Here is a 27,504-nt window from a genome sequence, read left to right as displayed (position 1 = left end):
ACCCCCCGCCATAGCACCCGCAGCCCCAGCCATCCCCGTGACTGCTCCTCCTCACGGCCCCGTGCCAGAGCCCGGCGCTGCTGCCTCGGCCACGGCGTCGGGTCCCGAAAGGCTGCCTGAGTGAAAAAGGCACCAAAAACCCATCGTTAGTGGAGGGACTTCTGTTATTTTATCGCAGTTGTTCTTTCCTTCCCGCTGTAATTTTTAATTAAAATCCACAAAAGGAAGATAAGTAGTCCCTCTGCATAATTGCAGGGAGTAAATTTTATGGTATAAGGAAAATGGTTTTAATTTTTAATAGACTTCTTTTTAAGGAAGAGCACCACTTCGAAGGGAGCTGTGAGCCCTGGTAATATTATCAAAGGTAAGGAGAGGAACAAAGATGGGTTTATTACATGTTTCCTATAGAACTGTTATTTTAGGGTAGTTTTGTGCTTTCTTCTAATGAGCGGTGAATTGCACCAGCTCCGTTTTCTGCAGGAGGAAAATTAAAATGAAACTGATAAGAGGCCCAGCCTCTAGCTTCTGACTTACCTCCCAATTATAAATGAAAGCTCACAGGCATTCCAGAGATGGGACTTGATGTCTACATTAATTATAAATAAATTATCTACACTTAATGTTTAAATGAAATTCCAGATAAAGCTTTATATTTAGAAGAGCGCTGCATCAGTGCATAAATATTTATGCAAGGAGTCTGGATCAACTGCAGCTGCTTCAGCGTGACGTCGAAGCGGAGCCAGAATGGGGAGCCCCGGTTGGGGGCTCGGGGGGAGCGGAGCGGAGCCCACCGGTGCCGGGAGGGGAGCAGGACTGTCAGGTCTCAAACCCAAAATGCCACTGGTGCTTGGAGAGGGGAGGTAGTGGGTCACATTGGGGCTGCACCAGCCTGATGCTGGCTGGGGTGGCTGATGACAGCAGCTTCCTTCCCATCTTTCTCCAGAGCCCGAGACCTGGCGGGACCCCTGAAGCACACGGTGCCAGAGCAAGGGTGAGCCTTGCCCTCGCAGCACAGAGCGGGGGGATGCACCAGAGCCCTGGTGGGAGCGGCGCCAGCCCCAAGCGGTGCCTCAGGTCACAGCAGCAGGGAACCAGCTCCGTAAGCCTGGTGGTCCCAGCCTGGGTGGGGGTTTCATGCTGGCAGCACGGGCAGCCCCCACAGGTCTCGGGCTGGTGGATCACGGTGGCTTTGGCATGGGATGGCTGGACAAGCTGGGCAGGAGCAGGCCCACAGGAAGAAGCCTGGGACCACACCAGGGAACGGCTGCTCCCCCAACCCCACAGCCCCCCAGGCTCCTCACTGTCACCAGAGCCACACACACTCACCAGTTTCCAAAGGATTCTCCTACCATCAGGGCTCAGGAAACATCACCGAGGCCAACTCCATCCCAGCAGCAGAAATAACTATTTCCCCACAGAATAAAGCTAATTCTCTCTTCCTCCCCAGCACCCCTGCCCCCAGACAGCCCTCAACCCCAGGAACCACCCCAGCAGCACTGCTCACCTTTAAAGGCTCAGCCCCAGGGTGGGGGAGGCTGAATGGTCCCACCTGGGTGCGGGGGCTCAGCTGCTCTGCCCACCCCACTGCCTGCACCGCAGAGGAGCTGCCAGGACCCCCTTTCCAGGAGGCAAACTGAGGCACAGTGAAAAGCTGTGATTTCCTCAACACGTTCTAGTATTACCCCCAACCACTTTATCAACATGGACAATAGGTTTTATAACATATATATATATGTAGTGTACATATATATATATAACAGAAAATAAATGCTATTTTCGGTTGTGCCCTGTCCCTGCCATCCCAGGACCAATCCCTCTGGCTCCCCCCCAGCCCTCAGTCCTTGGAGCAAGAGGCCATTTCAGGGCTTTTTAGTTCCCCAGCAGCGAGAAGGGGGCATCATCTGTGCTGCAGCATTTTTCACAGCTTCGCCTCAGCCACCGCAGGAAGTTTTACGGCTCACACAGGTTTGCCGTTTGGCTCAGGCTTAAAAGGAGACGTTTTTTATGCTTTAATGGAGCTGGGGTGGAAGAGGAGAAATTTGAGAGGCCTATGGCTCAAAGCTGTGTAGAAAAACAGTAAAAGAGAATAAATAAAAGGTGATTGAAATCGTTCAGCCCCCCATCGCTTGTGCAGGAGTTCCGCTGAAGTCCAGGAAGGACCCAGCATCCTGAGCATCCACTGCCGAGGTGGGACATCATCCCTGGGGACACGGGGACAGCTCGTGCCAGCAGCCAGCCATGAGCTGAGGTGCTGTCCCGGGCACCCGGGCTGCTGCCAAGAACCGATGGGAAGCCCGAAGAAAGAGCCCTTGTCCCCAAGGTTGGGTGCTCCTGGCCAGCCCCCCAGAGCCACTTCATGCCATTGAAAATCCAGGATGCAGCAGCTTCACAGGGGCCTGAACACATGTGCATGATTTCTTCTTGCTGCCTGTCTGATCGCTGGGTGCCAGCCCCCCACAGCATGTGCCAGCCCCCCACAGTGCGTGCCAGCCCCCCACAGCATGTGCCAGCCCCTGTCAGTGTTAGTCAGCCCCCACCAGTGTGTGCCAGCCCCCCACAGCGTGTGCCAGCCCCCCACAGTGTGTGCCAGCCCCCCACAGCGTGTGCCAGCCCCCCACAGCGTGTGCCAGCCCCCCACAGTGCGTGCCAGCCCCCCACAGCGTGTGCCAGCCCCTGCTGCAGCCCAGGCTGCTGGCATGTTTTATTAACACACCTTGCTCTTGCTGATGCTGCTGTTTGCTCCCCGGCTGCCAGCGTGCCAGGCAACATACTGGAAAATAAATAAACAACATCTTGGGGTATGAGCCCTCCTGCCTCACAGCATGGCTCTGCCCAGGCAGCCTCTGCCTTGAGACCGCAGGAGGTCATCTCCCATCCCTGCCATCCTGGAGGGGCCAGGGGCTGAGCACCATGGGGCTCCTCTGGCCTCCTGGGAAAGACCCTCTCCTCCCCGTGCCACCCCACAGCCAAGCTCTGTGGGCCTCAACTGCCGTGTCGGCATGGCACTGGGCTGAGCTCTCTGCAAGCTCATGGGCAGCCTGGAAAAAATCTGTGCTAATCCCCTGACTCCAATGGCCACGTTCATCCCTCCTGCCAAATGCTGCCATGGACACTGCTCCTGGGCCCCCCGCATCCCCGGGGCTGTTCCTCGGCTGTGCCCATTTCACCCAGGATTAGCTGAAGAGCAGGGAGAAACAGCACCCGCTTCGCTTCAGGAGCGGCTGTTGTGCAAACCGGCTGCTGCAACCCTCCTGCCTGCACAGGTACAGGCACTGCCGGTGTCCTGCCTGCTCCGGCCTCCCACGTCAGGCAGGACACACGTGGGACACAGCAGAGCACAGGGACACGCAGAGCATCCCGGCCAGGGCAGAGCATCCCGGCTAAAGCAGAGCATCCCGGCCAGGGCAGAGCATCCCGGCCAGGGCAGAGCATCCCGGCCAGGGCGGAGCATCCCGGCTAAAGCAGAGCATCCCGGCCAGGGCAGAGCATCCCGGCCAGGGCAGAGCATCCCGGCTAAAGCAGAGCATCCCGGCCAGGGCAGAGCATCCCGGCCAGGGCGGAGCATCCCGGCCAGGGCAGAGCATCCTGGCTAATGCAGAGCATCCCGGCCAGGGCGGAGCATGCATGTGTGACCCATCAGCGAGCATTGCGCAGGCAGAGCCTGGCACAGTCGGCCCAGGAGTTGCAGCAGGGTCACCTTCGGTATCGCAGCGCTGCACAGTCCTCACTCTGCAACAGGAGCGGTATCTCATTTCTTCCTCAATTAGCTCCTGATTATCAGCGTCCCAGGGCCCCTTTCCAGTCTCTGTTTAATGCACCATTAATAATTCATTTCTCAGATAGCAAGAACGCAGCGCGAGGTTAGGGCTTTGTGACTAATAAGTACCAGAGCAACCCTCATCTCCAAGGGACAAATGAAGGGAACAAAAATAAAGCGAAAGAATCAAAGATAATATGTTTTGTGGCCTTTAATCAAACACTGGATAAAGATTTTGATTACTCAGGTGAAGAACACACAGGCACACTCCTCCTTGGCAGCCACAGGCTGCTGGGCTCCCACGCCTCGCCGACCCTGCTGCGGCCCCACTGGCACCGGCACCGTCCCATCGCCTTCTCGGTGGCAGAGAGGGAAACTGAGACACCTCCAGGAAAAACTCAGGTGGCCACCAAGCCAAAGCAGGGCCTGGCCCACACCGCCCCACTCCCAGGGCTGGAGGTTCAGGTGCAAGCTGCATCCTTCCTCAAGCTGGAAAATCCCAGGTGGCCGGATTTCCCCAGTGCCCAGCCCCATCTGGTGGTTCCTGGGGCAGAGAGAGGAACCAGAAACCCTGTCCTTTTCCTGGAAAATCCTGGATGTTTCCTCAGAAGCCCTGAACACCCTGGCCTCTCTGCAGGGGCTTCAGGAATGGGTGGGAGGCACAGCCCGACCTGATCAAGGGGATGCGATGTCCCACTGCACGGTCCCAGGCTCTGCACTGTGTCAGGGAGGGCAAATGACATCGAAGAAGTTCCAGGACCACGCTCAAATATGCATTATTTTTTCCCCAAAGCTGCTGAGCATCCCAGGCTTCACCGACAGAAGGTACAAAGCAGACCTGCCCAACCACATGGCCCGCACGCAGGAGCCTCTGCGTTACATGGGCCATCTCTCCTACAAGCCTGGCAAGTGCTGCCCACTTGCATAAAACACGAAAAGGACTTAAAAACCATGACTGGAGTTTGTTCAAATTGCAGAGTGGCATGTGGTCCCACACGGGATGGGAAGGAGAAGCAGCTCCTTGCTCTCTCCTGCTGCCGCTGCCGCCCCGCCGTGCTCCATTGTGGGTAAAAGTGGAGAAACTACGGAAGGGAAACAAATGGTGAACAAAAACCATCCGCTGAAATACCCATGGCTGCAGGAGGAGAAGCAGCCGGGCGGCGTGCGAGGTGTGATGGACTGGGAGCACCCGCCAGGCTGACGGTGACAGCACAGCCCACAGCCCCTGGGTGCAAAAACTCCTGCAACCACAGCCAGCAGCACCGGTGTGGGGCAGGACGCCAGGTATTCCCAGTCCACTGCTCTGCATGGGAGGGGAGAGCTGTTGGCCTGTTGAATGCCAAGGGGTTGTGTCTGGAATGGGTGGGACGAGCAGCGCTCCCGTCAGAGCCGTTCCCAGCACTGGGCTGGGCAGCAGCAGTTGGGGATGCTTCTGCGGTGGGCTGGGGCGATGGGCACATCAGGACACGGCTTTCCTGGCCGGGCAGCACAGCTGGGCTGGGGACCCCGCGCTGCCCGCAGGGCTCTGCCCGCCGAGGGGCAGGGAGAGGGGCAGAGCCGGCACTGGCTGTGGGGCGCGGTGAGGAGTGGCGTGTTGGCAGCTGCGCATTAAGTGTGACGGGTTTCTGACAGATCCAATTATAAAGCCAGGTCTCAGCAGAATTGCAGCCCTGAGATTTAGTGCATGAAATTTTGTTTGGGAAATTTCCGATACTGCAGCTTGTGCCGCGGGTCCCCACAGGACCCCGCTGTGCTGGCACCCGCCGAGTCGTCCCTGGGTCTCACTCCCACCGTGCTGCACGCCCTCCCTTCCCCACGTCCTGCTGATGCACTGGCCAAATGCAGAGAGTAACCTAAAAAAACGGCAAGAATAAGAGAGGCAAACCCCCGCAGCAGCACTGGAGAAGGGGGATACCTGCAGCCTCCCTGCTCTTCCGCCCCACGGAGACGTGCCCTGGCCGCTGCATGCCGGGATCATCCCTGCTCCAGCGCAGCCCCAGGAACGTGCACGGGCTACAGGCTGTAAATCGCTCGGGCTTCCAGTAGCTGAGAATCTGCCCAGTCTTTCACCGCACAGCCTAGGTCAATATTTTTAGCCCGCTTCCTAGAAAAGCAACGCGTGCATGCACGGGGCAGCATCTGCCTGTGCGTCAGTGCCCGCCCAGGGCCTTTCAGCCTATTTCAGCCAATTGACTGGTCTTAGGGCGAGGAGGTTCCCACAGGTTTCCCTAAAAGCAGCGAGCCTGGAGAGGCGGGAGAGCTTTCCTTCTAGTGGGGCTGTAGCATGGGGGTGGCAACTGCGGGGAGAGGAGCCGCATCTTGGCTGCGCTGCTGCCGGGAAGCAGCCCATGGCTTTGCTGGGTCCCGTCTCGAGCAGGGGAGAAGCAGGCAGCCCATCGCTGGAGGAGAGGAGACACATGGCAAAGCCCCGCTCTGGGAATAACTCACAGCAGCATCTCCCCTCCTAGGCAGGTGGAGCCCCTGCACCCGCCCAGACCCAGAACCACAGGGCAAGACCTCCATGGAGTTTCTGCTGCTCTCGGCCGCCTGACGAGGAAGCAAACGACTGCGCTCCCCCTCCTCGCAGCCCCACGCCAGGCCACCCACCGCTGCTGGGCCACCCCCTTCCCCAGGGCAACGCTTCTGCCGGCAGCACCGTGCTGAGCCCAGCCCGGGCACCGGCCCCTCCGCCAGCCCACAGCCCAGCCGCTGCCTGCTCTCAGTGAGCGGTCCCGTCCTCCTCGGCTGGCCAGGGACTTGGCTGCCCTGGAAATGCTCCTCAGATGAAAGCAGCCACGTAACCTCCAGGGGCTGAGGAGATCTGGGCCAAAGAGGACACGGAGATGCAGGGCTGGCTGCTCCCCCGTGGCACTTTGGTCCGAAGGGACGACGAGCCTCTGCGCCGAGCACAGGGCTGGCTCCTCTGCCCCTGCCACCAGCGGAGCTGTGCAATTTCTCCTTATCAAACACAGACCCTGGATTAGAGGGTTTATTTTACTTTTTACATAGTGTCTGAGAAGGCAGTGCTGTGCCCTGGTGCTGACAGCAGATCCTGTGATCGCAGGCGGGGAGGAAGCTTGGAATGAAAGCTGGCAAGTCGGCAGCACCGCAGCCATCGGATCCAAGCTGCGTCACCATTCCCTGGCTCTGGAACCTGGGAGCTGTTGGGAAGACAGATTTGCTTTTGCACCTGCAAGGCTGTTTCATCCTCTGCTGTCTGCAGCTGAGCCCAGGCCGGCAGGTGCTGGGGTGGCTCAGTCGCTGTCTGGGGGCTGGGAGCCTCCCTGTCTCCAGCCCCGGCTTTTGTGCCCTCCTCGGGGACGTCTGGTGAATGCCTGCAGCCCCTGCCCTGAGCCCAGCAGATCAGCCCCTGCGCACATGCACCCCTCATGGCTGGGCGAGGGGTTGGTCTGATCCAGCCGTGGCTGCACCCAGCACCCCGGGTGCAGGCTGCGGCGGTTGCACGAGTGTCACCCAGCAGGGACGCCTCCCCGAGCACCCTGGGACGAGCAGCTCCTGCTCTCAGCATCCCTGTCATGGTGCCATCAGGGATCCATGGGTGGCAGAAGCAGCGCTGCCCTGCAGCACCCTGGCCACGTGCCTCCCTGTGCCACCAGCATGGCTGGCATCACCCGGCTACGTGCCGGGGAGCTTTTTTAGTCTAAGCAGAATAAAACTGCAGTGATTATATTTCCTGTCTCCCTGCTCGGGGCGGGAGGGAAATTGTTTGATGCTAATCCCCTTGTTTAATCCATTGGCAACCTGACATGCTAACAGTCAAGATTAACTCCCGGCGGGGAATCATTAGACGTGTAGCCATCGGTCACAGGAACGGCAGAGCAGAGCAAGACGAGGATGTTCCTGCACTTTGTGGGCTCCCACATGCTTCCAGCAGAGGAGGAGAGGGGAGGTAGGAGCAGCGTGGAGAGAGGGCTTTTGGTTTTCAGGATCAAGTTCCTCCACAATGAGCAGTTTTCACCAGGCTGGAATTTCCCCTGGTACAGAAAGGGAGGCTCCAGCTGTCCTGGGAAAGGTCACCTCGGGGGCTGACGTGCTCCCAGGCTCCGGCAGACATACCGTGTGACATTGAGATTTTCAGATGTGCCTGGGAAGGAAAATTCAGCCCCCCACCCCCCTCGCCCACAGATGCCACCAGACTCATCCTGCTGCTGCCCAAGCCCATGTCCATGCAGGGCCAGAGCCGCAGGGGCAGGACAGAGCAGCCCCCCAGGTCAGGACCCCAGGTCCCAGGCACCCGTAGTCCAGCAAGGGCATCACCTTGAGAAAGGTGTCCAGGGATCCTGCTGCAGCTGCTCTGTGCCCTCCTTGCTGCAGACCTGTGCCTGATTTTGAGTTTCAATTTGTCTGACTTTATCTTCAATCCCTCAGTTCTTATTATTCCTTTCTCAGTTAAGTTAAAGAGCCCTTTAATACCTGGCAGTTTTCTCCCTGGGAAGGTACTTGCACACTGTAATCAAGTCACATCTCAGGCTACTTTTCGATAAGCTAAACAGATTGAGCTCTAAGTCTCTGCTAAACACCCAGCCTCAGGAAAGGACCAATCTGAGGCGCTGCCAAGCAGAGTGGAGCCGGGTTTTTTCAGCTGGTGCATTGAAAGGTGAATTGTCACTTTCTGATGCACTGATGATAAATGAAATGGGCTGTATAAAAATAAATCGTTGCATTGCCCTCGCTCTGGAGAGCTCTGTGAGCTCACACGGCTGCCAGAGGCATGAGGGGTGCTGGAGAAGGAGGACATGGGTGCCTCTGGGGCTGTGCCCATCCGCATGCCAAGCCCTGGCCTGGCAGCCTGCGGGAAGCTCACCTGCAAAACAGCAGGTGGAAAACACCTTTGCTGCACTTTTGCTAGCGAAATGTCCTGCAGCAGCTCTTTGCTGCAGGTCTGATGGTGCCTGTCTCCACTTACAGGCAGGGAGTTATGATGGCTGGAAATGTAAGTGCTTCAGGGAGCTGAGATAAGCAAAGATGCTCTGAGCCACAGGCTTAAATCCAGAGGTTATTGACAGGGGATGTGTCAGTGCGCAAGAACCACTCCAGCGGCCCTCTCTAATGCCCAGCTATTGACAGGGCAATTGGAGTGATGAAGTGGGGCTTCAGGCTGGTTTAATCACAGGACAAGCCTGCCCGGTGCTGCCCAAAGGCCAGGTACATCTGTCGCGCTCCGTGGAGGCACGGTCACGCTTTTGCTGCGGGGGGACGGGAGCGGGGTGACACAGGGCAGGGTGCAGCACCCTCAGGGGAGCCCTGTCCTGGGCTGCGCGAGGAGCAGGGGGATCAGAGGGCCCCCCTGGCCGGGGGTCTGACCCATGGCGGGGGGACGAGCGGTGCAAAGCAAAGACACTGTGCCGGTGCACGGTGAGAGCCTGCCGGGAGCAGGCTGGGGCCAGGGACACGCTCGGGCAGCCCCATGACACACGGACCTGGTCAGACACGGGCTTTCAGCCTCCCTGAGTCCCTGTGGCTCCGAAGCTGGTTTATCAGCACGCTCCAGACCCGATCGATGCAGGAGTGACCTGAATGGCTGATCAGAGGGGAGCAGCCACTGCCTCTGCCCCAGGGCTGAGGGATGCAGCAACAGCGCACTGGGAGGAGGCTGCCCGCAACAGCCAGGGCAGATTAATGGAGGTCGCAGGGATATGCTTCCCTGCACCCTCACGCAGGCTGGCCCGGCCACTGGCAGCCTGGGGACTCAGCCACGCAAGGCCGGCTCTGAAGGACGCCGGCTCTGAAGGACGCCGGCCAAGGTCGCAGCACCAATTGCTGCAGCTCGGCTGCTCCCTGCTGCCAGGCCCAAGGTGACCGAGCCCCTGGGAAGGGGAAGCCAGATGGGCCTGGTGTTACAGCAGAGGTGCACAGGGAGGAACAAGCAGTGGCTGGATGCAGACCCACTTGTAAAACGTGCAGAGTCCCACAGAGCAATGCTGTCCTAGCCCCATATCCCATGGGGTCAGGTGTGCCCCCTCAAAAACAGACAAGTTTGGATCAATGCTGCAGGAATGCTGGTTTTGGGCACCAAAACAGACAACGAGATCCATCTGGGCTGGTGAGAGATCGTACCACCCAGAGCTGCAGGCACCCATCAGATTAACTCACAGCCTGGATTTTCTGAGCACAAATCAGGGCAATTTGAGCTTAGCAAAACGATCTGGGGTCTCTGCAGGAGGGATTCTGCCTGGGGAGGGGTAGGAGAGGCCATCCCAGCCCACCGAGAGCTACAAATAACCCAAACGGCCTCATTACCCAGATTCTGATGAAAAGGAGCTTGGTTTTGTGTTTCCCCCGGGGCTAACTCCACCTGAAACTGGGCTATGCCTCATTACAGCAGAAGCCGCTGCCTTCAAAGTCAGGCAGGAGCGGCACGCTTGCTGCGAGCACATGTCCTTGCTGGAGATAACCACCGGCAGCGGCTCACGGCGAGCAGCCCCGGTGGCCGCGGCGCCGGGTACCGCGCTCCCAGGGATGGCTGCCCAGGGAGGGGACGGGTTTTGGCCGGAGATCACCCCCAGGCCCCCACCCCCCCGCCCAGGCCCCCTGCGCCTTCAGCCGCCGGGTGGAGAAGCCGCCCCTCGCCCTCGGCGGAGCTCCTTGTGCCCAGCGGCGCCGGGCGGGGAGCAGGGGCAGACGGCGACCCCCGCAATCCCGCAGCCCCCGGGGCGCGCAGGGCGACCCCACAACCCGCCGAGCAACCGCGCTGCTTACCGTGGCGGGAGGTCCCCGGGCCGGCACCGACACGCGTGGCCGGGTCCCGCGGGGAAGGGGCGCGCACGGAGCGGCGGGTGCGAGCGCCGCAGCCTCCCCGCCGGGCCCCGGCTGAGCATCCCCCCCCCGGGCCGGACCCGCTGGCCCGGGCGTCCCCCGGCTCCCCGGGCATCGCCCTCATCCCGCGGCCGGGCCGGGGCTTCCCTCTAGCGACCGTCGGCGGGAGAGCACGGCGGGGGGGGGCCACGGGAGCCCCGAGCCCCCGGCACCGAGGCCCGCCCGGGGTCCTGCCGCAAGCCCCGCGGCTCCCTCAGCCTCCCCGGCTCGGAAGCGGGGGCCCGGCTCTGCTTGCCGGGGCAGCCCCAGCGCGGCCCCCGAGCACACCCGGAGCTCCCGGGGCAGGGGCACGCAACCCCCTCCCCAAGCCCGTGCAGGGCGACCCCGGCCGCACTGGGCTGGACGCCCCTTTCAGCCCCTGCAGCCCCCTCATTTCTGCCAGAAGGTCAAGTCCACCCGCAGCTCCAGGCAGCGCTCCTGCAGGGCTCTGCAGCCCCGGAGGGGCTGAGGCTCGCTCTGGGCCACGGGAGGTTTGGTCTCAGGTGGGTGGGCAAGGTGGGTGGCTCAGGCCAGTGTCTGCGGGGAGCGGGAGAACTGAGGAAGGCCCCCCCCACCTCAATCCAGGCACTCACAGGTGCCTCCCTGGGGACCCCTGCGCTGCCAGCACGGTGCGCGGTGGGATCCGGCTCTCCAGCAGGCAATGGGTGGCCTGGCTCCGCTGCGAGGGCTGTCCTGCATGGAACCTGCCTGCACACAGCGAGCTCTCACGATGAATGACACAGCCAACATGTCCCTCGTTCACAGTGCACATGCATGTTTTTAATGGGATACCATCACAAAGCAGACCAGAAGCTGCCAGAGAAACGCTGGGCCATGTCCTGGGCCCATGTGAAATGGCTGGTTCTCCTGGCAGGGCGGCATACCAGCCACAGAGAAAGCCCCCTGTGCCCAGCAGTGCTGGGGAGCTGGAGTAGAAGGCAGCAGCATGGCAGGGAAGGGTTTGGGTGCTTTCCCATCCCCGTGTCTTGTCCTTTCTGCATGGGCACAGCAAAGCCTCCTCCTGCAGTCATGGGCTCTAGCAAGGGATGTGCAGCAGAGAGAGCCATGGCTCTCTCTCTGCAGGGGCCTGGAGGGAGGGTCCCATGCCAAGGGCGATGGGAAGAGTCCCACTGTCCCAGGATGTGGCCTGGGAATAGTCCTCTTCTGAGCAGAGCCTGCTCTAGAAGGACTGGCCATGGACGGTGGAGCAGTACTCCAGGTAGTCAAACTCCTTGACGGGGAATGTCACAGTACTCCACTTCTTATATCTCCTCTTCTCAGCTGGTGTCTCCACCACGAAGCTTTTGATGCAGAGGATGGGCAGCTTCACCTGCCGGTAGATCATTTCCATTCCCCAATCCTGTGTGGGCAGGGAAGGGACAGTCACACAGCCTGCAGCGCAGCATCCCCAGGGTGCGGGGCCACACACGACTGGGATGGTGGCAGCTCCTTGCTCCTGGGGTACATCCCCCTCTGGAGACAGCTGTCTGTGTCCATATCCCACACGTGCAGCACGCACATCACACGGGCACATGCTGGCGGGAGATGCAGCTCCATTCCCCTACCAGAAGCTGGGGCACAAGGCATGGCACCTCCTGCCCCTCCAAAACAGACTGGGCTGCAGCCACGGTGGAATTGCCACGCTCACCTGGCTGCACTCTTTGCACGAGATGGGGCAACCGGGCTCCCAGTCCTTGAAAGTCCGCTGGCACTGTATTTTCCCAGAGGAAACTTTGTAATACAACCTGTAAGGAAGGGGCCAAAAGACACTCTAAGGACGACGGTCCAGGGGACAGAAACGGGGTGTGCTACTGTAGTCACACAATCCTACAAAGCCCCCGCGACCTCCCTGGACCAGTGTCCTCAAGAAAGAGCTGGCAGCAGGCTGCTGCCACCCCTGCCCGTCCTAGGCGGAGGGTGCAGCAGCTCATGCAAGTGAGGCCTGACAGCTGGGCTCTACCTGCTCACCCCGCCAGCACCCAGCTCCTACCCAAAGCTGGGGTTGATGTTAACATGGTGCATGCCCTCCACGGTGCGGATGTCGCTGCCGCAGCACACTGCCACGTTGCAGTTGACGCAGTAGAGGTAAACAGCACCCGGGTCGTGCAGCTGCCGCCTCTCGCTGATCCTGGCCTCCTTCATTAGCCAGCTGGCAACGGCAACTTGCTGCAGCTCCCTGACCTGCAGAGGGCAGGGGGAGGCAGGACAGCAGGGAGGACGGAGGTCAGTGCAGGGCAAGGGGCACGGACAGATAGCAGACGTGGTAAGACACACGGCTGCGGAGAGATGCACTGTCCCAGAGAGCGTGAGCTGCACGGCAGGATGGGCAGGGCAAGATGGGCACGCGCTGCCCATGCAACTGATGCTACCCCCTCCCAGGAGCCAGTGCTGCCCCAAGGGGAGAGCAGGCAGCCAAAACCGGGGTGCAGAGGGTTGTGCCCAAGCAGCAAATGTGGGCAGGAGCTGCCTGGCCCTTCTGGTGCTCCAGGCAGCGCCCAGCACTCACCTTGAGGCGGTACTCCTCCTCGGGCATGGCTTGCACCACTCTGATCGCCCTCTCCATGAGCACTATGAGGTCCTCATTGAGCATCTCACGGGAGACCTCTCTACTGTTGGCTTTGGCAAGGACAGAGTAGACGCTGTTCTCGGCACGGGCTCGACCCCGGGCCTGCAGTGGAAGAGGTCAGCAGAGGAGGGCCATGGCTGCCCCCCCAATCTCCCTGTGCCACCCCACAAGGATGGATCCACCCTCTGCACCCCACCGCACCTCACCAAGGAGATGCTCTGCCTGGGATTGTCCCCAGGGACTGGCCAGCGGGCGTGGGATGCGAGAGCCCCTGTGTTCCACCACCATGGCTTTGGGGCATCCCAGCAGGCTGCCCCCCACATGGGGCCAGGCAGAGTGGCCGGAGGGAGCGCAGGCAGCTACCTGCATCATGGCGATCTCGTTGGTCATCAGCCCGTAGCGGACCACGATGTTGCACTCGGGGATATCCAGGCCCTCCTCAGCCACGCTAGTGGAGAAGAGCAGGTTGAGGGCTCCGTCACGGAACAGCTTGATTACATCCTGTTGCTCGGTCTGGGGGGAGAAGAGGGTGATGCTTCAGCAGCTGTGTAGGGCTCTGAGTCCCGGGCAGCACTCGTAGCACCCACAAAGTGTGCAGAGAGGGTTAGGGCCAGATCCCTCCCGGGATCCCATCCAGCTCCTTCCCACCCTCTGCTCACCTGCGTCATGTGCCTGGCCTGGTTGCTGTAGCCGGTGCCAGTGAGGACGGCGGCCCTGATGTGCTTTCCGCAGAGCGCGGCTGTGTCCTGCAGCCAGCTGAGCAGGCTGTGCGCGCTCTGCCGGGTCTTGGTGAAGACGATGCCGCGAGAAGAGCCCAGGGGCTGGAAGTACTCCCGCAGGATCTCCTCCAGCTTGCCCAGCCTGGGGTTCTCATAGCGCTGGTCCCTGGCAAGCACCTGCAGGCTCATCCTGTTCTCTGCACAGGCAAGTGGGGTGTCAGGGGGGCTCCAAGCCCCCCCCAGAAGCAGCGAGCACCACCCGCCCTCCAGGCCCCTCTGTTACCCTCAAAAGTAGCGGTGAGGAACTGCTCGGTGGGATCCTTCATGTCCCGCTTGTCAGCGTAGAACTGCTGGAGGCACTGGAAGGCGTCGATCATCCGCACCGTGTCGTTGATCAGCAAAGCGTCGTTGTACTTGCGCAGGTGCAGCGCACACACCCGTGTCTTGCGACAAAACGTCTCTGCCGCTGGCGAGGGCCGGGGCACGCCATGGTCACAGCCCGGCCCCATGGCTGCCGGCTCTGCCCTGCCGCACCCATGCTGCCGCCTCCTCACCTCTCTTCTCCAGCTCCATGATACGCTGCTCGTAAATCTGAGTGCCAAAGTCCTGCAGCAGGCCGGGCATCTCCATGTACTGCTGGATCTGCTCCATCACCTTCTTCAGCTGGTCACCAAAGGGGTCCTGGGAGCAGAAAGGGGCTCAGGACACAAGGAATTGGGCAATTACTCCAGTTGGCCTTAGAGGCACAGCCCAGAGAGCCCAGCCTGCCATTAGGGGTGGTTTGCATGGCAGGACCGAGACGGTTGCAGGATCCCCCTGCACCAAAGCTCTGGGACAAGTAATTCCTCAGATTGGCCTGTGCTGAGCGGATGGAGGGACACAGCCCCTGGCCACCCCTCACCTGCGCTCTCTCCTGGCAGAGGTCGTACTGCTTCCTGGGCTGGGGGACGTAGCTCTGCAGGTGCTGCAGCTCCTTCTGCACCGACGTGATTTTCTCAGTGTCCAGGTGGGCACAGATCTGAGAGTGCGAGACCCCACTTCCAGCCCTGAGCCCTGGCAGCCCAGGGTGACGTGGCATGTGGTGCTTGCTGGCACCCTGGCAAGTTTGGGGATGTCTCCCCCTCATGCTGCTGAGCTGCCCAGCGCCTGCACATCAGCTTATCAACACCCACCCCAAGGGACACCCCGCTACACCCCAGGAGAAGCCGTGCCTGGGGCCGCTGCACCCCGTCTTGGCGCAGGACGGGGGGCACAGGACCCACCTGCAGGATGTGCTCTACAGCCCCCTCGAAGGATGTTGCCCCCCCAGTGCCAGGGGACGCTGTCAGGCCCAGGACCTGCGGCAGGTCCTGCTGCCCGCTGAGCTTGCGCTGGAGGTAATTCAGCATGATTTTGTTGTAGACGGCTTCCTTGTGCGTGTGGTGGCACTCGTCTATCACCAGCAGTGAGAAATCTGCGCCAGGCGAGGGACGGGAGCGGCGTGAGCCATGCTGGCGGCGGAGGCTCGGCTGGGGCAGTCCCACCCCAGCCCGGCCATGGGGAGAGCTGCGCTGGGGGTCCCGCACCCACCCGTCAGCTCCACGTGCATGTCCTCCTCCCCGCTGACCAGTGCATTCTGCAGGATCTGGGCCGTGCAGATGACGACGTCGCTCTGCTTCACCACCCAAGCGAAGAAGTACTTCTGCCTGCTGTCCCCGCTGATGGCCGTCACCCTGAAGTCCTTCTGCAGCACGTGGAACTCCTTGTTGGCATGCTGTTCCACCAGGTGCACCTGCACCCGCGAGACCCCACTCAGCCCGGGCCCAGGACCGCCGCCCGGCACCTGCGTCCGACGATGGGCGCTGGCGCCCCGCTACCCCCCTGGGCAGGGGACCGGGGTCGGGGGGCACCTTGTTGACGAGCACAGCCACCCTGCCGCCCCGCCGGCCCTGCAGGTGCTGCTGGCAGACGTGGACGGCGGCGCGGGTCTTGCCAGCGCCCGTGGGCAGCCAGATGATGCTGTTGCGGCCGCGCAGGGCCGGGGCCACCGCCTCCCGCTGGTACTCCCGCAGCTCCATCCCGCTCCCGGTGCCGGTGCCGCTCCCGGTGCCGCTCCCGGCCGGGAAACGAAACTCGGGGCGGCGCTTCTTGCCGGAGCCCCAGCGAGGGGGGGCCCCGCCGGCCGCGCTGCCGGCACCGGGAGGGCAGCGCGACCGGGCGGGCAGCGGGGCCGGGCCGAGGCGAACCGAGTGGGGCCGAGCCGTGCCGCCCGCGCCCCCGCCGCCGCCCCACCCCCCGCCGCCGCCTGCCCGGTCCGCAGCGCCCCGGGAGCCCCCCCGGGAGCCCCCCCGGGAGCCCCCGCCACGGACAGAAACCGAAACCAACGGAGCTCCCGCCGCCGCCCTGGCGCCGCCCTGCCCCGCACCCCGAGCGGCCCCGGCTCCCTGGCCAGTCCAGGCCCCCCAGGGCAGCACCGTGCACCCCGGTTCAGCCCGTGCACCCCAAGCATCCCGTGTCCCCACCCCGGGGGGCTCTCTGCATCCCCCCACCCCGTGCTGCTCCTGTCCCGCTTCTGACTCAAAGACCCCCGTCCCCGAGTGTCCCAGGCTGCCAAGTGCGGGGCCAGACACAAGGATGCAGCTGGGTCTGCACAAGGACATTTATTTAAAAAAAAACCAAAACGAAACAAACAACACTCGAACAAATCAACAGTCAAGTGGAATGGGCGGTGGGGAAGGGGGGAGAGGGCTGGTCCCACCCCGGCGAGGCCAGCGAGCTGCAGAGCACCACCAGCACCCACACAGCAGTGACAGGACGGGGGAAAGGCAGCAGGTGACCAAGCAAGGGTGGGGGACAAGTCAATGCTGGGGTGGGGCGCTCCTCAGCCCAAATCGGTGTGGGGGGGAACACAGCCCGTGAGGTGCAAGGAGGGGGCAGCACAGGGGGAGGTGAGCAGGAGGTAACCCCATGCCCAGGGACAGAGGCGGGCTCCCAGCTGGGGCAGAGCAGGGGGAGCGGGGGCCAGTGCAGGACCAGGCATCCCCCTGCCCCAGGAGCCGGAGCAGGCGCCAGGGCAGCCCAGCTCTCAGCGCCCCCGGGCAGGCGAGGGGCAGCCCCGGCTGGCAGCAGGAGCAGGCAGGGAGGGCGGTACAGGCAGGGAACACTGTACAGACTGTTGGCCCCAGCCCTGCCTCTGCCCCAGGCAGGGGCCCAGCCAACCTGCCCCCAGAGGGAGGGAAGAGCTGACAGAGGCAGCAGGAGCTGGGGGGTGCAGGGACAGAGCACCCCCCAACAGCAGGACCCTGGACCACGAGCAGCATCTGTGCCTGCAGCCGGGGCTGGCAGGGCTGAGCCCTGCCGTACATTCAACAAGAGGGGCAGGGGCTGCCTGTGCGTGGACAGAAGCAGAAAACCAAAGCACTTGTGTGCCCCCACCCTGTCACAGAGAGCCGGGGCAGAAGGCACAACCCTGGGGAGGAGGGAAGTGCTGGTGCCTGGGGGGGGGCTCCTGGCCCCCAGGGAGGGCAGGAACCCCGCACTGCCCCGGGCAGATCCCGATGAGGCGGCTCCAGCCCTGCTACTCACACACCACAGCCCCAGGAGAGGCAGCCGACAGCTCAGGTATAAAAGCACCAGGCCCCTCTGCTCCCCTCAGCCCCCCACCGAGGGCAGGCCCAGCTCCCCGGGGCTGCTCAGCAGCAACAAACCCTCCAGCAGCCCCTGCCCACGGAGGGGGGTGAGGGCCCACAGGGAGCCCTGCCCCTCCCAGGGGGGTGCCGGTGGCCAAGGTGCATCCAGGCCAGCTCCCCTACTTGTCGATGAGCCCCCCCTCCTTGAGCTTGAAGTAGAAGAACTTCTCCAGGGTGTTGGCACACTTGCAATAGTCGCTGTCGGGCGGGTTGTACTCACGGCAGTTGGTGATGATGCGCTGCAGGTCGGCGATGAACAGCTTCTTGGTGACGTAGTAGCGGTTCTTCAGGCGCTCGGTCATGGTCTTCAGGTCTGGGGGTGGGGAAGGGTCCCGACTCATCCCTCTCTCTTCTGGGCTGTCCTGGGGCTCCCAGCACCCCATTCCCCCAGCCAGGACACCCCCTCCCCAGCACAAACCCTGCAGAAAAAGGGCCTTGCAGCCCTCCCTCTGCCATCCTGCCACGGGGGCTGGGTGCAACCACCTACCGATGGGAAAGCGGATGATTTCGTAGTAGTCTGGTGCCTCTGACTTCTTCACCGGCTCCATGAAGGGCCACGCACTGGGGTGGGTCTGGGGAGAGTGCGGGGGACAGGTTATGGCAGTGAGTGCGGGCAGCCAGCGCAGGCAGCTGCTGCCTGCCCCAGCACACAGGGGTCCTGCTCCCCATGTGCCTGGGTCACCCCACCTGCCCCCCAAGGGCACGGCCCAGGTCAGCCTGTCCCAGGGCAGGTGGCTCCGAGGGCTGTTGTGGGGACAGGCAACCCAGAGCAGAGAGTCCGCTCCTGTCCGCACCTTGATCTGGGCCAGGAGATTCTTCAGGGTGTTGTAGAGCTGGTCTGGATCCTTCAGCTCTTTTCTGCAGGCAAAACCAGTGTCCATCAGCCCAAGGGCAGGCAGCCTCTCTCCATCCCAGTGCTCCCACCTCCCCATCCCAGAGCCGGAGCGAGGAGCAGCCCGAGCCGAGCCCCTGCAGCCCAGCTCCTGCCGGACACCCGCCCCCCATGCGTGGCACTCACCCCTTCTCCTTCCCCAGTGGTTTCCATCCCGTTTCTCCTGGAAATCAAGGTTCAATGTCACCACATCTACCCCATGCCTGTGGGCGAGGGAGGACGGAGCCCTCCTGCCAGACAGCCCTTCCCCACCAGAAGCCGGCAGGACTCACGGATGCCGGGGACGCTCTCGATGGGGATCTGCCGCACGCCCTCCTTGAAGCAGGTGAGGCCAGGGTAGACCTTGCGGATCTGCGCTTGCTTCCTCTCAATCAGCTTCTTGATGATCTGCAGTGGGAAGGGCGGGTGGAAGCAGGGAGGTGAGCAGGGACTGCAGGATGCTCCGGGAAGCCAAACCACAACATGGGAGTCCACGTGCCCAGAGCACCGGCTGCACCCACTGCCCGGGGCCAGAGCCAACCCTGGCTACCCTAAATGCCACTGCAGTGTCCCATATCAGCCCCACAAGCTTGCTCCCAGGGGAGATCCAAGGGACAGTGCCCAAGGGCTGACACATCCCCAACACCTCTCCCCTGCCTTCAGGAGGCAGCTGGCAGGGGCCAGAGCAGGCAGAGCCTGGCAGCACCTGCCCATGGAAGGTACCTCCTTCTGCTTCTTGATGATGTGGGAGAGCTCGGTGTAGGGGATGCGGGGATTCAGCTCACACTCCATCAGGGTCGCACCCTCATAGTCCTTGATGTAGCCCAGGTAGCGGCTCTTGGGGACCTTGATGTCCTTGGAAAAGCCCTTGGAAAAGGAGGGAGAGGGCAAGTGGGAGGGGGCTGGCAGGCAGGAGGGCCAAGGGGAGCCACCCTGATGAAGGAGCCTACCTGCTTCTTGAAGTAGCCGATGGCATACTCATCCGCGTATGTGAGGAAGTAGAGGATGTTGTGCTTGATGTGGTACTCCTTCAGGTGGTTCATCAGGTGTGTCCCGTAGCCCTGGCAGAGTCGCCATGAGACAGGGACCCCCCACCATGCCCCCCAAGCAGCCCGAGTTGGACGGGACACACAGTCCCCTCCCACCCATGGACACGGGCAGCTGGAAGACATCCCCAAGAGCAATCACTGCTGCTTGGGGCCAGCCAGCGCTGACCGGGTCTGGGCTATCCCAGCAGCTGGGACACCCCTATGCTCTTCTCCCAGCTACAGCAGGACCATCCAGCTCCCCTCGCTGCCCCCCACCCACTGCCTCGCTCCTCCCCACCCCTGTGCTCTGCCCATCACCCACCTCCCCACTCTCACCTTCACTTGCTCGTTGGATGTAACGGCGCAGAAGACGATCTCTGTGAATCCCTGGGTGGGAAACATGCGGAAGCAGATCCCCCCGATCACTCGGCCATCCTTGATCAGTGCCAGGGTCTTGTGCTTCCTGCGGGCAGAAAAGCTAAGGGTGAGACAGGACGTCCCCTGTGCCGGCTCCCCCCACGCCCCCCAAGCCACGCACGGGTCGAAGACGAGGCGAGTGATGTACTCCTTGGGCATGCGGGGCAGCTGGTGCGAGAAGACGTTCTGCAAGCCCACCAGCCACATCAGGATCTTCTTGTTGGACTTCTGTGAGAGTGAGTTGCCGATGACGTGGAACTCAATGATGCCACGGCGCTCCTCCAGCCGGGCTGTCTCGTCCCGTGCCGCGTTTGCCGACAGCAGGCTGGTCTGGGGGGGGGGGGGGCGGTGGTCAGGGAAACCCGAGCACACCCTCAGCGGGGGGAGCCCAGCCAGGCCCCAACACACCAGGAAAGCAGGTCTCTGGGCCCCGGAGAGCACCGGTGCTGCCTCACTGCCCCCAACCCCGTACCTCGGGGCCCAGCATGGCAGCGGGGTCTGTGATGGTCAGCATGACCTCGTTCACCAGCTCCATGGGGATGTCTCCCATGACACGGATCCGCTTGGCATCTTCCAGCGTCAGGCTCTCGGGCAGCTTCCGCTTCTCCCCTGGGGCGCGGAGCAGAGCAGCACATCCAACACTGGGAGGGAGCAAGGAAGGTCCCAGCTCCCCCAGCGCCGGGCTCGCACCGGCCCTACCTGGCAGGGGCTCTGGGGTGCTGGCGTCCATGCTCGCAGCAGAGCTGCTGTTGCTGAGCTTCTTGCTGAAAAGTGGTGTGGTGGGCACAGCAACGGTGCTGACCGCAGCTGGAAGAGAACAACAATGCCTGTGATTGCCAGAAAGCAGCCTGCCACACTGCAGCTGCCCAGCCACCACCGCTGGCCAAGGCTCACCGACCACGTTAGTCCTTTATCCTAAAGCCCCCAGGCTGGGGCGGGGGGCTGATCCCTAAGATACCTGGGCGAGACACCAGCTGGGCACCCTCTGTGGCCGGCACAGTGAAATCAGCCTCCCAGATCGGAGAGTTCTCACCGTAGATCTCCTCCTCCAGCATGGACAGGAACCTGGCAGGGAGCGGCACGTCGGCTGGCGAGCAGGCACCGGGCACACGCAGCCCCGCGGCTCCGCACGCGGTGTGGAGCGCGGGTGGTCACGCTCGGTGTGTGAGTGCTGTGAGAGAGGAGAGCCTCTCCAGTGGCACAGCAGCCACCCCTGCATCGGGCTCCTACTTGGGGAAGTGGGTGAGGATCAGTGTCCGCTTCTCCGGCACCAGCTTGTCCTTCTCCACCCGGAACTTCTCCAGCAGCTGCCGGCGGGTGACCGTGAATATGGACTTCAGGAGGCTGCGCCCGAAGACATGGGTGGTCTCGTAGCGGGGAAGGCTGTCGCAGCTCTGCGGCACGTGGCAGTAGCACAGCCACCTAGGAGACAAGAACATGCTCAGGTGATGGGGCTGGGACCAGCACCCCCAAAGCATCCGCATCCCTCCTGGGAATACACTGCTGGGGGCAGGGATGAGGAGAACAGGTGTCTGGGGGTCACAGTTGACATTATTTGGAAGCAGTTTCCCCACTGGATGCCCGCTCTCCTTGCCTGGGAGAGCTGGGGAGAGGTTTGAGACACCAGCAGTCAGGGGTCAGCCCCATGCAGGGGCGGGCAGACCCCCAGGCTGGCTGACTCAGACCCCCTCCCGCCCTCACCTTGTGTAGTTGACCTTGTAGGTGGCGACGTCGTCGTTCTGGGAGCGCTGCCGGAACTGGGATGGTGTCTCCAGCTTCCAGTAGTTGAGGCAGAGCAGGAACATCTTGGAGAGCTCGTACATGGTTTGCCGCTCCTTGGGTGGCAAGTGGCTGAACTTGTACTGGACGAAGTTCAGGACTCCCTGGGGAGAGGAAGGGGCGATGGAGGGGTGCCGGGCGCTGCACCAGACCCCTCAGTGCTGCCCCCCTGAAGAGGGAGGGGACCGTACAAGAGCAGCAAAACACAGGACAAATCATCAGGGCAGCGTGCGAGCCTGACAGCAGCCTCACCTGCTCAATGTTTGGTTTCTCGAAGGGGGGGCTCCCCAGGGACCCCTCAACCACAGGCTGGCTCATCTGCAGGATGCACTTCCGCAGGAGCTGTGAAGGCACCATCAGACAGTTACTGAAGCACTGAGAACCAGGCACGTCACAGGCGGTGGAAGTGGCCGAACACTGCTGCGGGGCTGCACGGATTTACGCAGCCAGGAGGTGCCAGGGCCCACCTCGGAGCATGCCCGTTTTTACCCTGGACACCTCCCTCCCAGGGGAATTCAAGGCTGGGAGTGCAGTCGCTCCCAGGACAGGGCCAGCGTTTCAGGTCTGCGGCTGGGCTGGTGGCACAGCTCACAGCCCCAGCTCCAGCAGAGCAGGCAGGGGATGAGCAGCAGGACAGCAGCCCCAGCTCCCCGGCAATGCTGAGGGACCCCTGCGTGATGTGCCCAGCCCCAGACGCACCTTGAACAGGTAGAAATACACCTGCTTGGTGTCCGTGTCCTCCTCCTTGTGCACTGACATGAAGAGGTTTTCCACGTCCACCACCATGCCCAGCAGCCGGTTTATCTCCTCCTCCGAGACATTCTCCAGGTGGGACACGTGGTCCGCTGTGGCAGAGAGAAAGCACCGATGAGACCGGGGGGTGAGCACCGCTCCCCCTCCCCAGGGAGTCCCGGGTGCCCCACAGTGGGGTTACCCAGCGCATGGCCGCAGCTCCGGCAGGGCTCGCTCAGGTTGGTCACTGGCTGCTGCAGGTCCATACGGGGGGCAGTAGGAGGGTTGGGGTTCTTCCAGCCATTGCATTTGCAAGCATCGTTGGCCTGGTATGAGGGATGGGAGAGGCCGTCAGGCAGCAGCCCATGCACCCTAACACACTCCCGCACTTCTCCTGTGTGCAGTCCCAGGAGCCTGCAGCTCCCACCCATGGACATCCTTGCATCTCCCTTACACAACTCAGCACCCTCCTCCTGCACCCCCTGCCCACACACGGCCCAGCAGCCCCTCCTGCCTCCCCTGCACGGCCCAGCAACGCCTTCCTGCGCCCCCTGTTCATGCATGTCCTTGCATCCTCCTTCTGCACCACCTGCACGGTGCAGCACCCTGCTCCTACACCCCTCTGCACAGCTCAGTACCTCCCTCCTGCATCCCCTGTCCATGCACATCCTTGCATCCTCCTTCTACACCCCCTGCCCGGTGCAGCACTCCTCTCCTGCATCCTCCTGCCCATGCATGCCGTTACACCCGCCTTGTGCACCCCCTGCATGCTCCTCCCGCATCCCCCACCCATGCATGTCCTTGCACACACCCCCGTGCACCCCCTCCCCATGCATATCCTTGCATCCCCCTTCTGCACCCCATGCACGGCTCAGAACCCCTCTCCTGCACTCCGGGCCCATGCGTGTCCTTGCACCACCCTCCCGCACCCCGCTCCTGCACCCCCTGCCCACGGTGCCGCTCCAGCCCACCTTGCAGGCCGAGAAGACCCCCAGCTTCTCCAGCTTCTTGCCGCGGGGGAACCCCCGCACCTGCGCCTTGCGCTGGCTCGCCCGCTGCTGCTGGCTCAGCCCGGGCCGGGCCGGGTCGCTGGACCCCGCTCCACCCGCCGTCGCCCCGCTCCCAGCCCCGCCGCTCCCCGCCACCGACCCCGGGCCCGGCGGGGGCCGCCCGGGTTGCGCGGCCTCCGGCTCCGCCATGCCGGGCCCGGCGTGCGCTCCGCGCTTACTGCGCCTGCGCGCCGGGCACGCCGGGATCGGTAGTCCGCCGCGGCGGGGGGGTGGGTCCGGTACTCCCGGGGCCGATCCACGCCGCCCCCAGCCCCGGGCGGGAGCTCCCGCCCGGGGCTGGGGGCGGCGTGAATCGGCCAGCAAGGGTCGAGGTCCGGGCCTGACGGGGACCGACTGCCCCGACAGCCCCTCCCGGGACGGTGCCTGTCGCGCAGAGCCATCGCCGCCCGGAGGAGCCCCCCCCGCTAACCGGTACCGTGGCCGGTTCGGCGGTGCTCGGCGCTGCACGGCCCGCTCCGCTCCCCGCAACCTCCTCCAAATATGGAGCGCGGCCCCGCCTTCTTCGCCAAATATGGAGCAAGACCACGCCTTCTCCGGCAAATATGGGGGAGACCGCGCCCTCAGCGCCCCGCCTCCTCACGGTAAACAGGGGGTGTGGCCACACCGCCTCGCCCCGCCTCCCTGGGTACATATATGGATTAGGACCGCCCCCACATCGTCATTTATGGAAAGACCCGCCTATTTCGCCGCTAAGGGGCGTGGCTTGTCTGCAGGCGGGGTCGCGAAGGAGCGGGCAGCGCCTGGAAGGTGCCTGCAATGGGGGGGGGGACACTCACGATACCGGGCACGGTGGCACGGCACTGGAGGGGCTGAAGCCCACACGAGAGGGTCCCAGCACCCTCCCAAAGATAGGAATCGGGTGCCCAAAGGCGGCCCGGTGGGGGGGGGATGCTCAGGGCCCCCTCCCAGGGACGCTCAGTGCTGTGCATGTACTGGAGCCCCTCAGACAACCTCCTGTGCCAAGGCAGGGCTGCGGAGAGATGCCAGGGACATGTCCTGAGCCAGCATGGCCTGGCTCCCCAGTCTGCCATCCCCCTGTGCAGGCACAGTCATGAGCGTTGCAAAGCATGGGGCCAGACAGGCCCGGCAAACACAGGACCCACACAAATAAAAGTCAGGAATATTTATTACATATCAAAAAAGCTACATGTTTTGGGCAGGGACCCCCCCCCCCCGCACCGGGCCATCACACAGTCCCCAGCACGGTCCCATCCTACGACCAGCAGCTGCCCCAGCAGCCGGGCTCAGCCCAGCCCTGCGCTGCTCCCTGTCACGCCTTGGCCCGCTCGGCTCCGTCGTCATCGGTGGCTGTCGGCTGCGCCACCGCCGGCCCCATCTGGATGGGCACGTTCCTCTCTGGAGCAGCCGGCAGGGCCAGCCTGGGGGCCTCGATGCGGAGCTGCCCCTCCTTGGACAGGGAGCACGTCAGCGCCTCGGCGTCCACCTCCTCGGGCACGTCCCACTCCCGCTTCAGCACCTCGTACTTGTAGGAGAAGGAGCCCTTCTCATCCGTGTTCTGCGTCTCCTTCTGCCCCACCAGCACCACCTTCCTGCCCACCACCTTCACCGACAGCTGCTCGGGAGTGAAGTCCTTCACGTCCTGGCAGACGGAGAAGCCCTCCCCGGAGCCCTGGGTCAGGGCTGTGCTGGTGCTCGGGGCTCGCTCTGCGGCGATGCCGATCCGGCCGGGGCCTGTCCTGCTGCTCAGGAGCTGCTCGAAGCTGCTCATGAACTCCCGAGCCCTCTCCATCTCCAGACGCAGCTCTCGCTCCAGCTCAGCGAAGAGGGTGCCCGGATGCGGCCAAAGGGTGCGGACGGGTCCCAGCCATGGGAACAGCGAGCTGGACATGGGTGGCATGAAGTGCAGGCGGCAAAGCATCTCTGCTCCCGGTGCGTGCTCGCGGCGGGTGCTGCAGTTCAGCTCCGTGCAAGGGCTGGAGCGGTTCTGGGCTGGGGCTGGGGAGCAGCGGGTTTTATCCTTCCCTGCCCAGGGGTGTGCCCCTTCTAGAACACTCTCTCCCCACGCACCCTCCTGGAGCCATCGCCTATTTTTGAGAGGCTGATTATCCATCAGCCAAAATAGCAGCGCCTGCTTCTGGGGACGAGTCACATGCCACAAATAGGGAGCTGCAGTCACTGCTGGGAGCTCGGGTTTCTGCAGAGCCACCGTGATGCAGCAATGCCCGTGGCACCGCCGGCCGGGGGGGGCGAGCAAAGCCCTTCCCGCAGCCCCCATGCTGGGGGGCTCGGCGGAGCGCAGGTTACTGCGTGCCAGGAGCGTGTCGCTTTGGCCAGCACGGGGACGGTCCCACCCCTAAGGCGACGTCTTCCTACGTCACCCGCTGCCAGACGCCTCTCGCACTTTCGAGCCCCCTCCCTCCCTTGGGGGCCACCCTGTGCCAGCCCCTCAGCCCCCAGCTTGTGCACCTTGCCTGGGGAGGGGCCCACGGGCTGGCTTCGCGTCTCACCTGGGGGTCCCTCCCAGGGCAGCTGAGGGTCCTGTGAACAGGGCGGGGGGCAGAGGCGCTCCCCTGCCTGCAGATGGGGAGGGGGGGGACAGGTCACAGGTAAGGGGGAAAGGCAAAGAGGAGAGGATCCCAGCCCCGCTCCCTGCCTGGGAAGGAGAAAGGCCACGGATTTTTGGCAGGGGTGGCTCAGGCATCCCATTCGGAGCCTGAGGTGATGCTGCTAATTATAAGCCAGGAGAGAGCAGAGCTGCAAGAGTCAGGGCGAAGGTATGCTGGGCACGACGTAAGAGGTGCCTCTCCTCATGGATGAGTAACAAGAATGAGCTGGAACGGGCTGGAAAGAGCTGAGCTCTTCTCCCGAGGATGACGTGATGTGCAGGATGAGGCCACACCTCCTGCGAAGGGGAATAAAAGCCGCGGGCGGCAGCACTGGGGCAGAGCATTCCCAACTCACTGGAGAAGGGACAGCGACAGCAGCAGAACCAGCACCAGCACCAGAACCAGCACCAGCAGCGATGTTTTGCCGAATGCACCTCGCACCGTTCGCCTCCAGCTCCCTGGCCACCCGGCTGGGCACAGTGAGGACCCTCTGGCCCCACGCAGAGACCATCTTCACGGAGCTGCAGCAGGAGATGGAGAAAGCTCGGGAGTTCATGAGCAGCTTCGAGCAGCTCCTGAACAGCCAAGGAGCCGCTGCCATAGAGCGAGCCCCGAGCACCAGCACAGCCCTGACCCAGGGCTCCGGGGAGGGCTTCTCCATCTGCCAGGACGTCAAGAACTTCACTCCCGAGCAGCTGTCGGTGAAGGTGGTGGGCAGGAAGGTGGTGCTGGTGGGGCAGAAGGAGACGCAGAACACGGATGAGAAGGGCTCCTTCTCCTACAAGTACGAGGTGCTGAAGCGGGAGTGGGACGTGCCCGAGGAGGTGGACGCCGAGGCGCTGACGTGCTCCCTGTCCAAGGAGGGGCAGCTCCGCATCGAGGCCCCCAGGCTGGCCCTGCCGGCTGCTCAGGAGAGGAACGTGCCCATCCAGGTCAGCGCTGCAGCACCACAGCCCGGACCAGCCTCCGAGGACGGAGCCGCCAACAAAGCCCAGGCGTAACGGGAGAGGAACCGATAGCCCGCGGCAGGACCGGAGGAGATAGCAGCAAGTCTTGGGCTTTAGCCCAGACAAGCTCCATCAGCAACAATGTCATTTTTTTCACTATACTGGAATGTTTTTGTATCCAATAAAAATAATTTTGCATAGAACCTGCTTGTGCTTTCCTGGTGTTGACTGATGGGGAGGCTAGGTCCTGGTCTCAGCTCTTGATGCCAGAGGAGCTGGATGCAGAGAGAGGGAAGAACCTCTCTTGGTGTTTCAGGGCAGCACAAAATGGGGCTGACAGCAGACCCAGGGGGAGGGAAGGGATCTGCGAGCACGGTGCTGCTCAGGGTGGGGGAGGCAGGAAGCTCCCAAGCAGGGAGGGGCAGTCCCACTCACCTGTGCTGGAGCAGAGGCAGCTCTCCCAGCGGGCAGGCAGGCTGCCGTCACCCCCTCCTCATACTGCTCCAGCATCTGCACCAGCTCTGCAGCCCCTCACCCCCTGGCTGATGGCACTGAATGGGGAGATGA

General features: G+C 62.9%; 4 protein-coding genes and 1 long non-coding RNA gene across 5 annotated transcripts; 1 reads left to right on the top strand and 4 right to left on the bottom strand.

Moving 5' to 3' along the window:
- Positions 1 to 3,952: 3,952 nt before the first annotated feature.
- LOC135317255 (uncharacterized) lies at positions 3,953 to 10,658 on the bottom strand. The gene is made up of 2 exons (XR_010376291.1): positions 10,478 to 10,658; positions 3,953 to 6,918 (listed from the first exon to the last, which is right to left on the bottom strand). It is a non-coding gene; the product is annotated as an uncharacterized LOC135317255 (long non-coding RNA).
- A 674-nt stretch (positions 10,659 to 11,332) lies between these two features.
- Positions 11,333 to 16,250, bottom strand: DHX58 (DExH-box helicase 58). Its single transcript, XM_064473263.1, has 12 exons — positions 15,748 to 16,250; positions 15,428 to 15,629; positions 15,121 to 15,311; positions 14,760 to 14,876; positions 14,413 to 14,539; positions 14,142 to 14,324; positions 13,799 to 14,055; positions 13,503 to 13,652; positions 13,080 to 13,241; positions 12,564 to 12,754; positions 12,222 to 12,318; positions 11,333 to 11,933 (listed from the first exon to the last, which is right to left on the bottom strand). The coding sequence occupies exons 1-12, from the start codon at positions 15,913 to 15,915 to the stop codon at positions 11,754 to 11,756; spliced, it is 2,025 nt and encodes a 674-aa protein (XP_064329333.1). The 5' UTR covers positions 15,916 to 16,250; the 3' UTR covers positions 11,333 to 11,753.
- Positions 16,251 to 16,482: 232 nt separating this feature from the next.
- Positions 16,483 to 23,624, bottom strand: KAT2A (lysine acetyltransferase 2A). The gene is made up of 18 exons (XM_064473008.1): positions 23,325 to 23,624; positions 22,556 to 22,679; positions 22,321 to 22,466; positions 21,874 to 21,963; positions 21,544 to 21,725; positions 21,073 to 21,264; positions 20,801 to 20,907; positions 20,542 to 20,649; positions 20,315 to 20,451; positions 19,964 to 20,172; positions 19,762 to 19,888; positions 19,348 to 19,458; positions 19,121 to 19,264; positions 18,691 to 18,805; positions 18,545 to 18,581; positions 18,321 to 18,384; positions 18,014 to 18,098; positions 16,483 to 17,839 (listed from the first exon to the last, which is right to left on the bottom strand). The coding sequence occupies exons 1-18, from the start codon at positions 23,550 to 23,552 to the stop codon at positions 17,646 to 17,648; spliced, it is 2,400 nt and encodes a 799-aa protein (XP_064329078.1). The 5' UTR covers positions 23,553 to 23,624; the 3' UTR covers positions 16,483 to 17,645.
- A 907-nt stretch (positions 23,625 to 24,531) lies between these two features.
- On the bottom strand, positions 24,532 to 25,685 carry LOC135317182 (heat shock protein 30C-like). Its single transcript, XM_064473009.1, has one exon. The coding sequence runs from the start codon at positions 25,657 to 25,659 to the stop codon at positions 24,694 to 24,696; it is 966 nt and encodes a 321-aa protein (XP_064329079.1). The 5' UTR covers positions 25,660 to 25,685; the 3' UTR covers positions 24,532 to 24,693.
- A 548-nt stretch (positions 25,686 to 26,233) lies between these two features.
- On the top strand, positions 26,234 to 27,140 carry LOC135317183 (heat shock protein 30-like). The gene has a single exon (XM_064473011.1). It carries the CDS (start codon positions 26,263 to 26,265, stop codon positions 26,989 to 26,991), a length of 729 nt encoding a protein of 242 aa, XP_064329081.1. The 5' UTR covers positions 26,234 to 26,262; the 3' UTR covers positions 26,992 to 27,140.
- The last annotated feature ends 364 nt before the right edge of the window (positions 27,141 to 27,504 follow it).

The sequence above is a fragment of the Phalacrocorax carbo genome, chromosome 25, assembly GCF_963921805.1.
Source record: "Phalacrocorax carbo chromosome 25, bPhaCar2.1, whole genome shotgun sequence".
Taxonomy (NCBI): Eukaryota; Metazoa; Chordata; class Aves; order Suliformes; family Phalacrocoracidae; genus Phalacrocorax; species Phalacrocorax carbo.
Note: the sequence above shows the minus strand (reverse complement) of the source record. Positions and strands in the feature narration are given on the sequence as shown.

Bases quoted from the DNA above. Each gene is read 5' to 3' on its own strand.
- KAT2A (XM_064473008.1), bottom strand. From the start codon at position 23,552: ATGGCGGAGCCGGAGGCCGCGCAACCCGGGCGGCCCCCGCCGGGCCCG. The intron at 20,173-20,314 runs GTACGGGGTTGG...CCCCCCCCCCAG, and splicing joins CTGCCATGCTGGGCCCCGAG to ACCAGCCTGCTGTCGGCAAA. The intron at 18,582-18,690 runs GTGAGTCCTGCC...CTTGATTTCCAG, and splicing joins CGAGAGCGTCCCCGGCATCC to GAGAAACGGGATGGAAACCA.
- LOC135317183 (XM_064473011.1), top strand. From the start codon at position 26,263: ATGTGCAGGATGAGGCCACACCTCCTGCGAAGGGGAATAAAAGCCGCG.
- DHX58 (XM_064473263.1), bottom strand. From the start codon at position 15,915: ATGGAGCTGCGGGAGTACCAGCGGGAGGCGGTGGCCCCGGCCCTGCGC. The intron at 14,877-15,120 runs GTGGGTCCTGTG...TCGCACTCTCAG, and splicing joins CTGTAGAGCACATCCTGCAG to ATCTGTGCCCACCTGGACAC. The intron at 13,653-13,798 runs GTGAGCAGAGGG...TTCTCCCCCCAG, and splicing joins AGGCCAGGCACATGACGCAG to ACCGAGCAACAGGATGTAAT.
- LOC135317182 (XM_064473009.1), bottom strand. From the start codon at position 25,659: ATGGGGGCTGCGGGAAGGGCTTTGCTCGCCCCCCCCGGCCGGCGGTGC.